At 32.9% G+C, this 15,430-nt stretch overlaps 2 protein-coding genes across 2 annotated transcripts; one reads left to right on the top strand and one right to left on the bottom strand.

Annotated features, from left to right (window-relative positions):
- The first annotated feature begins 4,927 nt into the window (after window positions 1-4,927).
- LOC112009964 (uncharacterized) lies at window positions 4,928-5,983 on the top strand. Its single transcript, XM_065775484.1, has 3 exons — window positions 4,928-5,095; window positions 5,224-5,267; window positions 5,869-5,983. The coding sequence occupies exons 1-3, from the start codon at window positions 4,965-4,967 to the stop codon at window positions 5,910-5,912; spliced, it is 219 nt and encodes a 72-aa protein (XP_065631556.1). The 5' UTR covers window positions 4,928-4,964; the 3' UTR covers window positions 5,913-5,983.
- A 4,354-nt stretch (window positions 5,984-10,337) lies between these two features.
- LOC112009963 (peptide methionine sulfoxide reductase B5) lies at window positions 10,338-13,086 on the bottom strand. Its single transcript, XM_024042317.2, has 3 exons — window positions 12,787-13,086; window positions 10,830-10,986; window positions 10,338-10,735 (listed from the first exon to the last, which is right to left on the bottom strand). The coding sequence occupies exons 1-3, from the start codon at window positions 12,882-12,884 to the stop codon at window positions 10,571-10,573; spliced, it is 420 nt and encodes a 139-aa protein (XP_023898085.1). The 5' UTR covers window positions 12,885-13,086; the 3' UTR covers window positions 10,338-10,570.
- Window positions 13,087-15,430: the final 2,344 nt, after the last annotated feature.

Genomic DNA, 15,430 nt, shown 5'->3' with positions numbered 1-15,430 from the left:
GTTCTCATTTTTCTTTTTTCTTTTTTTCTATTATGAATAAATTTAAGTTAAGAAAAAGAGAAGAGGAGTCGACCTAGTCCATTTTCAACCTCAAAGAGAAAATTTTGGGAGGAATATAGGAGATGGGAAGAAGTTCATCCCAATTACAAAATATTGCCAAATGGGCTACATTATAGGTTGAAAATATCAACATCTTAGTATTTATTTGGTTCAGGTGAAAATTGTTAATCAACTTAAAAAATATTTCCAATGTGATAGTAAAATAACCTCTCATAAGACCCAAATTGTTATACCTTTACCTTAGTCCACAACAGATCCCTCCCCCAACCGCGATTCAGCTACAATCCACCTCTCTCTCTCTCTCTCTCTCTCATGATCCACCCCCATTGTAAATTGACCCACTCTTGCTATGCAACCCACCTTTTCGCAAATCCACCCAGTTGTTAGTATGGGTGCATTTTCCAAACACTTTGTTTATTGTTGTTAGTCCTACATTGGTTTGGATTGAGCTTCCTTTTGTAATTATAAGCCATTGTAAGTCTCCAATGATATCTTAACTTCTTAATATATTATGCTTAGTGTGGACTTAGGCCTTATAAATATCACACACATATGCATTGCCCTACCCTATCACATCTTGCACTTGAAGGTCGATGCTACAGTATGAACTGGTGGGTTAATTGGCTGAGAGAGCCATTCAGACCTAGCTTTACTCCAAGTGGCACTTCACAAAAGAGTCATTTGAACCGAGTTCTACTCTAAGTGGCATTAATCAATATTTAAGAACAATGCTTTTGCAATGTGATTTTATAAGCAATATGAGCTCATTCTAAACTTCTCTTCATTTTTTGTTCTTGCTAATTATTCAGGTTATTATTTGTTATATCAAGCTTGTTTATCCACTAAAATTTTTCCAACACCACTCCCATTGTCCCACAATCCGGTTGAAAACTCGAGTTTTGGGTCAAAATAGCATTAGATTACATTTTGGAGCCATCCTTCAAAAATTACAAACTTAAGATTGTAATTATTTGCCGAATTTGTTGCTAACAAAGCTGCCAAAGATTCACTTGCGGCTTGCCTAAGTAATCGAAGGGGGTCGGCTACCCTTTTTTTTTTTTTTTTTAATAACATGGGGGTAAAATACTTGAACGTGCAAAAATCATATCATCCATATCACTGCTGCATATATAACAGCCAATATTCCCCTTTTTGGTCCGATAGCCACATCAAAATTCAATTTGTAAATGTACTGATACAATTTTATCAGATGTCTATGAAAGGGAATTTAATAGTTTATGAAAATTTAGGCACCTACTCTCTCTTGGATTCTGTTTCGTAGTGTTAATAAATGGATTAGTAATGTGAATGTCACATAACAAACCAGTGCAAAACAATTTGACAATCTTTCTTTAATCCAAGTGTGTATTTTGTGCATGTGTGTGCATTTGGTAAGTGTGAGAATAAATTGTGAACCAATCTTTTTTAGGAAATTGGAATTCATCTAATTATCATCTCCAACACCATGAATCTTCATAACAACAACCAAAAAGAAATTTTTTTTTTTTTTTTTTTTTTTTTTTTTTTTTTTTTTTTTTTTTTTAAAAAAAAAAAAAAAGCTAAAAAATGACTCCAGCCTCATTATAAATTTGTTATTTAGAACAAACCAACATGGCCAAGGATTTTTATTTTTATTTTTATTTTTCCCAATAGTTTATAGATCTAATGGCACTTGCATTGTTTGTAATGGAAGAACAATTTAGGAATCCTAATCAAGGTTTTAAAAACCAGTACGGTGAAAGAACCTAAAAAAAAGCTAATTACCAGTTTTATGATCAGACCGGGGTCCGACCGATGGTCAAACTGGTGACATCATAAATAATTTAATTATTATTTATTTAAATTATATAAATAATTAATAATTTTTTAATATACCAAAACTAACAAACCAATAGTAATAAATATGTTTCCTTTAAAAAAAATACAGGTATATAAGTATATAACATCTTTTTAAAGATTTTAACATAATAACATTACAAAACAATCATCCTTAACATAATAAACTTTCAACAAAACCAAATAAATAAGTTCATTAGTCATTACATTTACATCCAAATGAAAAATAGCAAATAAGTTCATTACATCCAAATAGCAAATAAGTTTTAAAGTTTCAAAAAAACAATTACTAAGTTTTAAGACCGAAGCCTCATTTGTTATGAAGAAAATTGAAATCAATATCATCATGTTAACCAAATGCTCCACCACTAGCATCATTATCATCATCCTCATTCTCATCTTCTTTATCTTCAACGGAGAATCTAAGATGAAGCTAAAAATAAAAAAATAAAAAATAAAAAAAAAAAAGAACCAAGAAAATGATCAAAATCAAAATCAAAAGAAAAGAATATTACCCGATGAAGCCGAGAAGTAGAGAGCAAAGCTTAGAGGGCGAGGGCGAGACTGATAAGGAAAAAAGAAAAAAAAAAAAACCATGAGGATGATGATGACAGAGTTCAGATCGTAAGGATGAGAAGGAAAAAAAAAAATCAGAGGCGTGTGTGAGGTGAGATCATGAGAGTGAGGCAGAGAGAGTGAGGGATATTCAGATTTCAGAGAGAGCGAGCTTGAGTTAAGTGAGGGAGGTGAGACCGCGAGGGATATTCAGAGAGGCAGAAAGCTTGAGACGAGGGATGAGGCGTGAGATGAGAGTGTGAGAGTGTTAGGACTTTAGTCTTTAGGGTTAGTTTTAGGTTCCTGGCCAAAACGACATTGTTTTAGGCTAGGAAAAGGACAAAAAAAAATACAACCGGTTAGTAGCTGATTCAACTATGCCGGTTCACGGTTCTCCAGTTGAACCAGCCGGTTTTCAAATTTTTTCAGTTTTTAAGTTATTTTCGATTTTTGCCTATAATCGGACCAGATTGAAGGCGGTTTCCTATTGAACCAGTCAGACCGACCAGTCCGGTCCAATTTTTAAAACCATGATCCTAATCTAAGGGTTAAGACAGAGAATCTTATAACATTATGCAAAACAAAACAAACAAAAAAAAAAAGAAAAGAAAATGACCATTTTCTGTTTTATGCACAAATGTATGGATGTGAGTGCATATATATACGTGTGGACGTGATATTACATTACAATGACTTCGGTGAGCTTTCATTTCATGTCCTTTGTGGTTTTTTATGGAAATTACTGTCAGAAAATGTCATTGCCATAAAAGTCTAAAAACCTAATTGCATATGAACACGCAACAAGGCACCATCTCCCATATCTATTCTCCCCTAGAACCCTCTGTTTCCTTGTCAACAAAATAGACCTTTTTACGCATCATCTAAAGAAATTTATTAATCTGTCACCCTCTTATTATGGTGTCAAACATATTTTATATGCTCCTCTTCACATTAAAATAAAATTAAGTCAATACAATGACTCATTGCTTTGTATGATTAAGCGATTGGTGTTGTCTATAGGAAAAAAGGAAAGGGTGAGATGCTTACTCTTTGCTAGCAAAAAGATTCATGGGAAATCAAGTGGCACCACCCATCAGAAAATAGGCTAAATAGCACTGGCAAGTGGAATTTAGTGAAGGGTACACTTCTTCTCCAAGATAGAAGGAATAATTTCTAACTCCTTTAATCTTCCATTGGTTCAATTATTCAATCACATAGTATTGAAACAATTTCTTGAGACAGTAAGTTGTGAATAATGGCCAAGAACTTTATAGATCAATTAGCACCTCTTAACGAATATATATGAGATTTTTTTTTAGAAGAAGATATCTAAGATTTAAATCCCTTATCTCCAAATTATCAAATTCTAAAATTGAAAAAAAATGTGATAGTCAGTAATCACTTTTACATAAATCTATCATTAACATCATTTTATTATCAATCATTTACAATTAATCATCTTTAAAAATGATACAAAAAAGATGTGACAAAAGTTGTCTTACTAGTAGGGCTATTCATTCAACTTATCAATTGTAAAAGGAGTCAAGATTCTTTGCTCATTCTCAAAGTCATACAAATTCTCAATTGGATTTACATATAAAATTGTAATTCACTTCTTTTTTTTTTTTTTTTAATGTAGGAAATGAAATAAAAGTATAAGAAAGTTTGTTGTGCTTATAAATTGATGAGATTTATAGCTCAAACCTGCAATAAGATTATGTGCTTAAAGAATCAAACTTTGCAATGATCTTCATCAAAACAATAATGTGGCTAAGAAACTAATAATCAATATCCAATTCAGACGTTGGTACTTCTTTTAAATCAATATTTTCTCATTAATTCTAACTATGGACACATAGGTTAAATATGAATCCTTAATCGATGGCTACATATAATATCTATCTTCTTCTTCTTCTTTTTTCTTTTTTCTTTTTTCTTTTTACGGGTAATAAAAAAAGTTTAGGAGGTGATGGTGACAACTCCGACACACCTAAAGCAGCACGAAAAGAGATAAGCACCAATGCACTTATTAGTATAAATAAGAAAAACTCAAACCTTAGACTTATTTCTTGTTAGTTCAAGGTCTAACCATATATAATATCTATCATGCTATCGCTAAACGATAATGTTAAATTTTTATTTTCTTGTTTTTCTTATTGTTTTCACTCAATTTTATTTATTTTTTAATTAAAAAATATATATTTAACCTCCTACCCTAATTAACCACCTCCCCTAGTTGGTTGCCGCACAATTTTGGTTTCCTTGAATAAACCTCATACGAAAAGGTCATCTCCTTAGTACTCTCTTGACTCTTCTTTTCTTTATTATCACTTTTGAAAATTAATTAATTAATTAATTAAATTGGCAATGGTTTAAGTAATAATTAATAATTAGTACTTAAAAAAAGGGTCCCACATTGTACCACGCCGTCCACATCCGACCAAAAGAAAAGAAAAAAAACACAACAATTACAAAGCCAAATTGCAAAAAATCAAAAAACAAAAAAAAAAAACATGGAGCAAAAGGAACCACAAATAGAGCCACAGTCCCAGAAGGCAAGTCTTCATCAGAGTGACGCAGATGATGATGATGAGAACGTGAAACAGCTCAATGAATGTTCTTCTCTCTACTTGTCCTTGCAGGAAAAAAAAAAAAAAAACTTTTTCATTTTTGAAGTTTCATCTTAAAGCCTAAACCCTGAGAACACTATTTACTTTAGGACTACTGCGATTGATTTGAAGAACCCTTTTTTTTTATCCATGATTTGCAGGATTGTCTTATTAAAAGTAATAGAAATTGGAAGTCTTGCCAGATGGGTATGCGTTTTTTTAAGTCTCTATTCTCACTCTCACATATTTTTCTTCTTCTTTTTTTTTCTTTTTTTTTGTGGGTTTAATTTCCTGTTTACAAGTATATTAGGGTTATGAGAATTATGAAGAATTTGGATTTTATTCTCTCTTTTGAGTTCATTGCAGAAAGAGCGAAAATTTAATGTTGAATTTCTTTAGTTTTATTTTTTGCTTATATACTATTGGTTCTGAAGTTTAAAGTTAAAATGATCACTTTTAGTCCGTCAGACGATTTGTCCAAATTAAAAACTGACATGTCATGACATTTCATAAGGACTAAAAACGATCGCTTTTAATTTTTTTAGGACTAAAAACGGTCACTTTAAGTTTGTTAAATTTTTAACTTTAGGGGCTGAAATTGCCCTTGCGCGAAGCCGTTAACGTTTAGAGACTAATAATGTATTTTGGCCTTTTTTGGGGTATTGGTAATTTGGTATGAATTCCCATTTGAAAATCTGGGAAATTTCTTGTTTTTGTGTTGATGCATTCTATTGTTTTTTTCCATTCACTGTGCTTGCTTTCTTATTGAAGTACTTTTGTATTTCTATGTTGTTAAAATATTTGACAGAAGTTCAAGCTTTGAAGGCATGCAATGAAAGAAGGAAAAAATGACAAAGGGAACTGAGAATTTTGCATAAAAGAGCTGGACTCTGCGGATTAGCACCCTGACCATATATTTGAAGTTTTGGTTTCTTTGGTTGATTGAACAGAACCATCTGTCGTGTTCTGTGATTTTTAAGTTTTTGTTGATGATTCTTCAACAAGTTCATCTGATGATGGATTGTTCTAAACACTTGTGTTTTCTCAGAATTATTGACCAGTTGCTAGGTTTTTTTTTTTCTTTTTTTTTGTGGGTTTAATTTCCTGTTTACAAGTATATTAGGGTTATGAGAATTATGAAGAATTTGGATTTTATTCTCTCTTTTGAGTTCATTGCAGAAAGAGCGAAAATTTAATGTTGAATTTCTTTAGTTTTATTTTTTGCTTATACACTATTGGTTCTGAAGTTTAAAGTTAAAATGATCACTTTTAGTCTGTCAGACGATTTGTCCAAATTAAAAACCGACATGTAATGACATTTCATAAGGACTAAAAACGGTCACTTTAAGTTTGTTAAATTTTTAACTTTAGGGAATGAAATTGCCCTTGCGCGAAGCCCTTATCGTTTAGAGACTAATAATGTATTTTGGCCTTTTTTGGGGTATTGGTAATTTGGTATGAATTCCCATTTGAAAATCTGGGAAATTTCTTGTTTTTGTGTTGATGCATTCTATTGTTTTTTTCCATTCACTGTGCTTGCTTTCTTATTGAAGTACTTTTGTATTTCTATGTTGTTAAAATATTTGACAGAAGTTCAAGCTTTGAAGGCATGCAATGAAAGAAGGAAAAAATGACAAAGGGAACTGAGAATTTTGCATAAAAGAGCTGGACTCTGCGGATTAGCACCCTGACCATATATTTGAAGTTTTGGTTTCTTTGGTTGATTGAACAGAACCATCTGTCGTGTTCTGTGATTTTTAAGTTTTTGTTGATGATTCTTCAACAAGTTCATCTGATGATGGATTGTTCTAAACACTTGTGTTTTCTCAGAATTATTGACCAGTTGCTAGGTTGTTGTCTAGTTTAAGGCAATTTAAAGGGGGAATGAATGAACTTGTGAAATGCAACTTTGATATATTCAAACATTGTTTTTTGTTTTGATAAACTGATATATTCGAACATTTTCGGGAAATATAGCTCATGCGAATGAAGGAAGATAAAGTTTTGCATATCTGTTCACCGGTTTTTAACATTTCATGACAATATCCTAATTTCTCTTGCAATTGATAAGTACTAATAATTTCATGAATGGCCTTTGTACAAATTGATTGTTTTGCATGTGGTGTTTGTAATTTATAGCCAAGGGTTGCTTTAAATTACATGTAAAATGCAATAGGGATCTTATCAATTAGTATGTCTGATTTCAATCTACTTCTCAGAGTATGTACTTGAATCTAATATGATCAGGAAGATGACAATAAAGCTAGTTGATGTATAATAGAAATTTTTAGGAAGAAAGTAGAATCCTCAAATGGAGTAGTAGGTTTGAGGGTATCATTAGTAGAAAATGGTTTTGTCAAAACCATCTTTCACTAAATAGATATTTTTAGAGAAAGAAGGTCGCATTCTCCAAAGGAGTGATAGGTTTGAGGGTATCATTAGGAGAATATGGTATTGTTTAATTCCACTGTCTCTAAATAAAGGAAGAGATGTTGCCCTTTGTGCTCCTGTATAGATTGTGTATATTTCTGCATTTATGTTGTCACTACAAGCGATCAATTTAATAATTGGATATAAGGTTTGCAGCACCTTGTACTTGTTGGTCATGAAATATAGCCGAGTCTGAGGAACAGAGCCACTGTGCCTACCCTTATTGGCTGGTGGAGCCACCCAAACTTGGCTTGCACAAGAAAGGGGCCACTTCTTTCAGCTCCGGAAAAATAAAGCAAACCATTGCATGAATTCACCTGACTAAATTGAGAATTAGGCAGGTTATTTTCTGCTACTAGCCTTGTTCTCTTGACTTGAATAAGAATTCCTCGTGTCTTTATCATGGGACAAATATAGTTTTCACATTCATTTAATGAAATTATATTTGAGTCGATTAGATAAAATGATTTTTGTTTATGAATTTATGAAAATTAGATTCACAAGCGTTGCAATGTCAAAAATTATATAATAATTTTCACTAAGAAATGGACTAGTTATATTGGGTCCATTTGAATTGAACTTATTGTTGCTGAAACTGAAAACTAAAAACTAAAAACACTGTAGCAAAATAATTTTTAATGTATGAATAGTGTCGTAGGACTCATTTTTAATATTTTTTATTGCGTAAACAGTGTGTAAACAGTGCAATCACTGTTCATGCACAGTGTTTTTTTCTCTCAGAGTCAAATAATGCGGCAAAAAAAAAAATAAAAAAAAAGGGAAAACGCGGACAGGAGGAAACGTGGACGCGCAACGCGCAATCCAAACGCCCTCATTATCTATAAATTAAAAATAATAATTCGATATCTTATAAACTTATTTGCAGATTTACATTAAGTTTTATTTTCATAAATGTATACTGTAAGGACCTGATTTGAATTCCTAGCCCAAAAAATAGATGGACTTAGGCCCAAAAAGCCCAAGACAACGAATTTGTAGAGAATGGGTTGGAAAACTGGGTTTTAATGAATTGAACAACAAGTAAAATAGATCTTGATGACAAAGTAATAAAGATAACAAATTTACACTAAGAAAAAATGTCCTTGGCAAAGTCTGAGGAGACTAATTCCTATATACTGCTCTTAAGTTTGATTCCTAATTGCTACAATATTTTTTTTCTTGATTTACCTGATCCCCTTTTCTCTTGAGGTCTCTTACATTATATAACTCTCTTTAGACAATCTTGGCCCTTCACTTGCTAATTATCCAAGCTACTACTTGAGTGCTTGTCCCATCGGACAGCCTCTCAGGCTCTTTGTGCGTTGATAGCCAATGCAGCACTGTGCAGAGGTATTTTTCACATAAATGCAGCTAAAAAGTTAGTTGTAAAGTATTCAATGAGGTGACAGCAGTTTTTCGTTCAATATTTCCTAACTCTCATCTTTCCAGTACGTTCATAATGCATTTCTCCATCAGTGGAGCTTCCTGAAAGGTCACCTTGAACGACAAGATATACATTTGATCTATGCCTCGTTCATCGGAGGAGATATTTCTCCTCGAATTACCTTTCCCAACCTTTCCGTTTGCAACCTGCTCATGGGATTCTAAACTTAACACCTCCACAATCGTTTATTAGATCTCGGACCAACCGACGTCCTAAGTTAAAACTCAAGGTCCAATATACAATTTTGGGCCCTTATCCTTACATATACATATAAGACAAAATATTTTATGTACTTGAATCAAATCTCATACTCTCAAGCTTGTTCACAAACACATTATTACGTTTGAATTTGACTTATTTAATAATCGAGTCTAAAGTTGAGCTTGTTTGATTTATTTGCTAAATAAACGAACATGATAATTTTTTTTTTAAGTCAAATCCAATTTTTTCTCAAATAGGTCGTTGATTTACAGCCTTATAAGGAGGTGGCATGTTGGAGTCATATATATATGTGCATGGACTTGTTTGTTCTCATTCGGCCATTCTGTTCCTTCCTTATTTGCTGCTGCTTATATGAATGCTCGGGGGCTCCTTTTCTGTTTTTGTGGTACATTTCTTCTCATTCACTAAGGTTACTTCAGAAAGGACTGGAGTGTAGGCAAAGATGTAGCAGGAGGAAACTAGAATCTCTGGTCAAAGGGTCTTTCAGAGAAATTTTGCCGCGAGCCTTGTGTCCTTTAAAAAATAGAATCTCTGGTAATAGTTTAGACAGAGAGCAGGAGCATAACTCCACCTGTTAACTTGCTAATAGAATTAAGGCTCAGTTGGTATTCTAGATGCTTTCAAGGGCTGATCTTTGCTATCTATGTATACGTGATTGGCCAGTTGATAAAATTTATGATCCCGTGGAAGTCTGCTCATAAACCCATATGGATACCATGTGGTAGATAAATGATCCTTCCATACCAATTCCATTTACCAGAAGATTGATGAATTTCTTCTTAGTTAATTGTCTAACTAGTTTCAATAAATAATCGGACAACAAACTTATAAAAAATAAATAAATTGGACAAGAAGCATTCTCTACTTCAAGTTCTAAATGCTCCTTTTAAGAAGAAAAATAAAAAGATTGGACATGGATACAAGTAAAAATGCAATTCCACAAATAAATTCATGGTCCAGGCCTAACTGGCCTTTTCTTAAAACTACCTAAAAAGCCATGCAATGAGACAAACAAAGGGTTTATTAGCATGAAATTGCAATCAGTCATCGTTCCATCACTCCCTGCCCAATACATTGCTCTTTCCAGTTTGCATAAACGACATAACCCAAAGATTGTACACAATAAATTTCATGGTGCAGGCCAAACTGGTCTTTTCTTAAAAACTACCAACAAAGCCATGTAAAGAGACAAACAAAGGGTTTATTAGCATGAAATTGCAATCAGTCATCATTTCATCACTCCCTGCTCAATACATTTGTTCGTTCCAGTTTGCATAAATGACATAACCCAAAGGTTGTACACAGTATGCATATTCACCTCTACACTATAAAGACTTCACAAGGAAGGAGCAGAGTTTGAAGGAACAAACTTAATTGAAACACTGTTGACATTCACCTCTACACTATAAAGACTTCACAAGGAAGGAGCAGAGTTTGCAGGAGCAAACTTAATTGAAACACTGTTGACACAGTGGCGTTCATCGGTAGGAGTTTTGAATCCCTCCCCCTTGAAAACATGACCCAAGTGCCCACCACAAGCTGTGCATGTAATCTCAGTTCTGCTCCCATCTGGGTCCGGCTGCATAGTTGTTTTATTGTAATCAGTAACAAAAAAAAAAAAAAATGTCGCACATCAACAATCACAAATATTAGCACATGAGGAATAGACTCACAGTGCGAGTTATGGCTCCAGGGTAACCCTCAAAGAAAGCAGGCCATCCACAGCCAGAGTTAAATTTGGTGGTGGACTTATAAAGTGGTGTTCCACAACCAGCACAGTTGTAAATCCCTTCTTCATAGAACTTGTCATATTCCCCAGTGCCTTTCAGCCTGTAAATTATTCACTGTTAGTATGCCGACGGTCCAAACTCGTCTAATAGAAGAATCCTTATCCCTACGCACCAACTGCACCTGCAGTTAGTCATACACTAAAGGGCCGCCTACTGCTTAAAATGAGAGGAGAAATACAACCAAGCTACAATGCCATTGGTATCTTAAATTATAAGACATAATTGCGTTTGTTCATGTAGCAATATGCCAAATAGCTTATTTTCGTTGGCTTATTGGGATTAAAAGATAAGCTGGGGACAAAAGTACAACTGTACCTAGGGAAAGTAAAGTTTTAGAAAGTTATAAGTCAAAAGAACTAAATACAAGCTTAATAAGATGAAAATAAACTGTAGCAAACAATTGATTACTTTGGCAATGTGAGTGTAACTATGAGATCTTGTAGCAAACAGTTGATTACTTGTGGCAATGTGGGTGTGTCTATGAGATCTTGTTGCAAGAAAACATTTTACAGGAATTACATACCTACATGATCAATTTTTTTTTTCTATATATATTAAGCCAGCTTTCTCTCTAAACAATTTTTGACATGTAAACCAAGAGCCCAATAGCAGCTCAAGTTCTCTCTTTTTTTTTTTTTTTTTGTAGCAATATGCCAAATAGCTTATTTTCGTTGGCTTATTGGGATTAAAAGATAAGCTGGGGACAAAAGTACAACTGTACCTAGGGAAAGTAAAGTTTTAGAAAGTTATAAGTCAAAAGAACTAAATACAAGCTTAATAAGATGAAAATAAACTGTAGCAAACAATTGATTACTTTGGCAATGTGAGTGTAACTATGAGATCTTGTAGCAAACAGTTGATTACTTGTGGCAATGTGGGTGTGTCTATGAGATCTTGTTGCAAGAAAACATTTTACAGGAATTACATACCTACATGATCAATTTTTTTTTTCTATATATATTAAGCCAGCTTTCTCTCTAAACAATTTTTGACATGTAAACCAAGAGCCCAATAGCAGCTCAAGTTCTCTCTTTTTTTTTTTTTTTTGAGAAATAATTATAACATGTTGCTAACTCTGCAGCTCGAACCCTTCCTCTCTAAACCCCCAGGCTCAAACCCTTTCTCTCTAAACTCCTAGACACTTTCTACGTGGAGATGTGTCAATTCAGCTACAAGGCCTTTGGCAATCTCTCTTCTGGTATATATAAGTAGTAACACCATGAATAGCAACACCACTGAAATTGGGGCAAAGCCTAGTAACAGACAGGTTGGGGTTGGGTCAATCGGGTTGCGAGTCAAAACGGTTTGAATCAAAACTGGTCATTTTAAACCAGTTAAAAACGGTTGGGTCGGTTTAGACTACCTATCAATCATCAACCAAACCCACCCAGACCCTGCAGATCTGCAGAGCCTTGTACACTAAGTAAATACCAACAATCCAAAACATAAACAATATACAGGAACAAATGATGTACCATATATTTGATCAATGAACCATGCTCAACAAAAAGAAATCTAAGCTGCAAAACATAACTAGACAAAAAGAAAATCAAAGTCAGCTAATTCATCAGAAATTACATGATATGATATTCTCAGAAACCGATCATACAGCCCAAAATGCCAAACACCCCATTAATTAAAGTCAAACCCTTCACAAAAATCATCCAGTGAAATTCAAGAAGATCAAACAAAGACATGGCAAAAAACGACATGACTAAGAAGAAAACCCCATTAATTAAAGTCAAACCCTTCACAAAAATCATCCACTGAAATTCAAGAAGACCAAACAAAGACTCGGCAAAAAACGACATGACTAAGAAGACCAAGACAGGGAATTTACTCTGTCCCTTTCTCGCGAAGAATCCGAAACTGCTCAGGAGAGAGAACAGCCCTCCACTCCTCCTCAGTTTTCTGAACCGAACCTTCAGGTGCAGCCATGTCCAACAACTCTGCTACTCACAACTACCCTTTCTCTCTCCTTCTGACCCCCCCTTTTTTTTAATACTGAATTCAGACACAAAATCTTGAGACACAAAACGAACGTGGACTGAAAATTGGGACTTGGGGTTTAGAGGTTAGAATAATGAAAGCGAAAATACATTTTCCTCCTACATTTTGGGGCCATTTTAATACATTTAAGTTGTCACCTCATAAAAGACAAATAGTCTTAACTGGTAAAAAATGTCCGATGATAAAGATACGTGGGCAAAATTATAGTATTTTTTAAAGAAAATTTTAGGGGTATAACATCTGGTATTTAGTAACGTAGACACTTTTTGGAATTTGTATTTGACAAATTCGAGTTTCAACCTAAAATTGAGGTTGGTGCACGACTTAAAAAAGTACTGTATAGCAAATTTTGTCAAGGGACCGGGTTCAATTTTGTCTAAATTAAAAATTAATTTAGTATCTTAATTAGTTTAATAATAAAAAATAATTATTAAGGTTGAATGTCATAAATTAAAATTATTTATAAAAATAACTCATTAACAAAAAATAAAATTTTTTGATAGCAAGTTAAAAATAATATCAACTAATTTGACAACTACTAAAATATAAGAACTAAAATTAAAGTATTCTAAAATGCCTGGATAAAAATGGTATTTTAGCTTATACTAAAAAAATAAAATAAAAAAACCATCAATTTTGGATAAAATGCGGAATATTTAAGAGAGTTGATAATGTACCCTAGAGGAAGACATTAAAATAGGGTACGTGGCATGTACAAAGACTACCCTTTTCTTTTCTTTAGATCACCACCCGAGGATCTGCCGTTTATCCTCAAAAAATATCACCACCCGGGGAAATCCTGATTTGCTAGCTACCTAATTACGTGTGCCTGATTTTGTAGTTGCAGTGGCAGTTACGGTCAGAAAATGAGTAATAACTGATGGGACGAGGCTTGATTGCGATCCGGTGCACCATGGGACATCAACCAGGGCCGGCCTAGATATTTCGGGTCTAGGGCGGGAATTAAAATATAATTTTTTTTTTTTTATACTTATCTATTAATTAAATTAATATTTTAATATTATAATATATTTTATTTAAAATTTATTGTTTTATATTTTGACAATCTCATTTTCAAATCTAGCCAAGTGTTCGTGTTAGTAATATGCTTTCTATTTGTTTCATGATTTTTAATTTCAGAACTAATATTTTTCTAATCTCGAGTTCCTTCATTACATAGTTGGCCAGTACGTTTAGAATTAAACAACTTGCAACAAAAACAAAATACTTGATCCATGTTTTTTGAATACACTATCATTTTCTATCATGCTTCTCCCCATTTAATAATATTCGAGTGTACTGAATAGTAGAAAAATGCCTAGTGTCATCACCTTTAGGAAAAATTATATCATTGTCTCTAATTGGACCTCTTTCTATTAATAAATCTCTTAATTTTGTGTCAATATTTTTCCAATTACTTGGATCATAAATATTTGAAGGAATATAATTCATCTGTCATTCTTATTTTCATTTTCTTCTAGTTGAACATCATTATGGTGAACTTGTTCATTTGTGACATTTTCATCATTACTTTCATTTTCTTCTAAGTTCTTTTGAAGTTCATTATCAAGATTTGTTGTATTGCAAAATTGAACATCATTGTTATCTTGCAATAGTATCATTTCATTATCTTCTAACTCTTTTTGGGGAATTTTTTTGTTCATTTGTGATATTTTCATCTAAATTTTGTGTTATATTTTATTTATTATTAATAACAAATTTATCCATTGATCCTTTTTTAGACTTAATTAATATTTTTTTTGTTTCTTTTTTAAGTTTTTCATATCCAGATGCATATTTTATAGTAGGCATTTCTAATCAAACAATATATTTATAAAGACTAACATAAAAAAAATAACTTTCAAGTGTATAGCAAATGAGAAATAGAACCTGATTTATATAAAGAATGTTGTTGTAGTTTCACCGAATAATAACAAGTTTTTAACAATCTTAACATGCATAAATAAATATTTATTCATTATATTACTAATAACTAATATATATGTATATATATATATATATAGAAAAATCAATTCTCACTTTAGGCATATATTTCTAACTTAAGTTATTTCTATTATATATATATATATATATATAAAAGTGATGATGCCAAAAATCATCAGTGAGCTGCGCGGTCCTCATGTGCTCTAGACAGAACCTGGGAAACAGAAACAAAGAAGACCTTAAAGAAAGTATCGGTGTCAATGTGGTATTGGCCAAGTACCCTCCGAAGGTTAAGTTAGAAAACTTTCACAACTCTATAGTGTCAGAGCTAGGGTGGATTATGTGTACCTTAATTTGTGAGGACTTTGGAGTTTTTATAGTAGTGTAAAACTGACCTTTGTTTATTGGAGGAGAGGGTCTTTCTTTGTAGGGAAGATCCTTATTAATATATGTATTTTGCGGGATCCTTTCCTTATAGGGATTCCTTTGATTAGGGTTGATCGTGGGATACAAGAAATTTCCTTACATAG

Source organism: Quercus suber, unplaced genomic scaffold, assembly GCF_002906115.3.
Source record: "Quercus suber isolate HL8 unplaced genomic scaffold, Cork oak 2.0 scaffold_112, whole genome shotgun sequence".
Classification (NCBI taxonomy): domain Eukaryota; kingdom Viridiplantae; phylum Streptophyta; class Magnoliopsida; order Fagales; family Fagaceae; genus Quercus; species Quercus suber.
Note: the sequence above shows the minus strand (reverse complement) of the source record. Positions and strands in the feature narration are given on the sequence as shown.

Excerpts from the sequence above, each read along its gene's own strand:
- LOC112009964 (XM_065775484.1), top strand. The coding sequence starts at position 4,965 with ATGGAGCAAAAGGAACCACAAATAGAGCCACAGTCCCAGAAGGCAAGT. Across the intron at positions 5,096-5,223 it reads CTCTACTTGTCCTTGCAGGA|TTGTCTTATTAAAAGTAATA; the intron begins AAAAAAAAAAAA and ends TGATTTGCAGGA. Across the intron at positions 5,268-5,868 it reads TTGGAAGTCTTGCCAGATGG|AAGTTCAAGCTTTGAAGGCA; the intron begins GTATGCGTTTTT and ends AATATTTGACAG.
- LOC112009963 (XM_024042317.2), bottom strand. The coding sequence starts at position 12,884 with ATGGCTGCACCTGAAGGTTCGGTTCAGAAAACTGAGGAGGAGTGGAGG. Across the intron at positions 10,987-12,786 it reads CTTCGCGAGAAAGGGACAGA|GCTGAAAGGCACTGGGGAAT; the intron begins GTAAATTCCCTG and ends AATAATTTACAG. Across the intron at positions 10,736-10,829 it reads CTGGAGCCATAACTCGCACT|CCGGACCCAGATGGGAGCAG; the intron begins GTGAGTCTATTC and ends ACAACTATGCAG.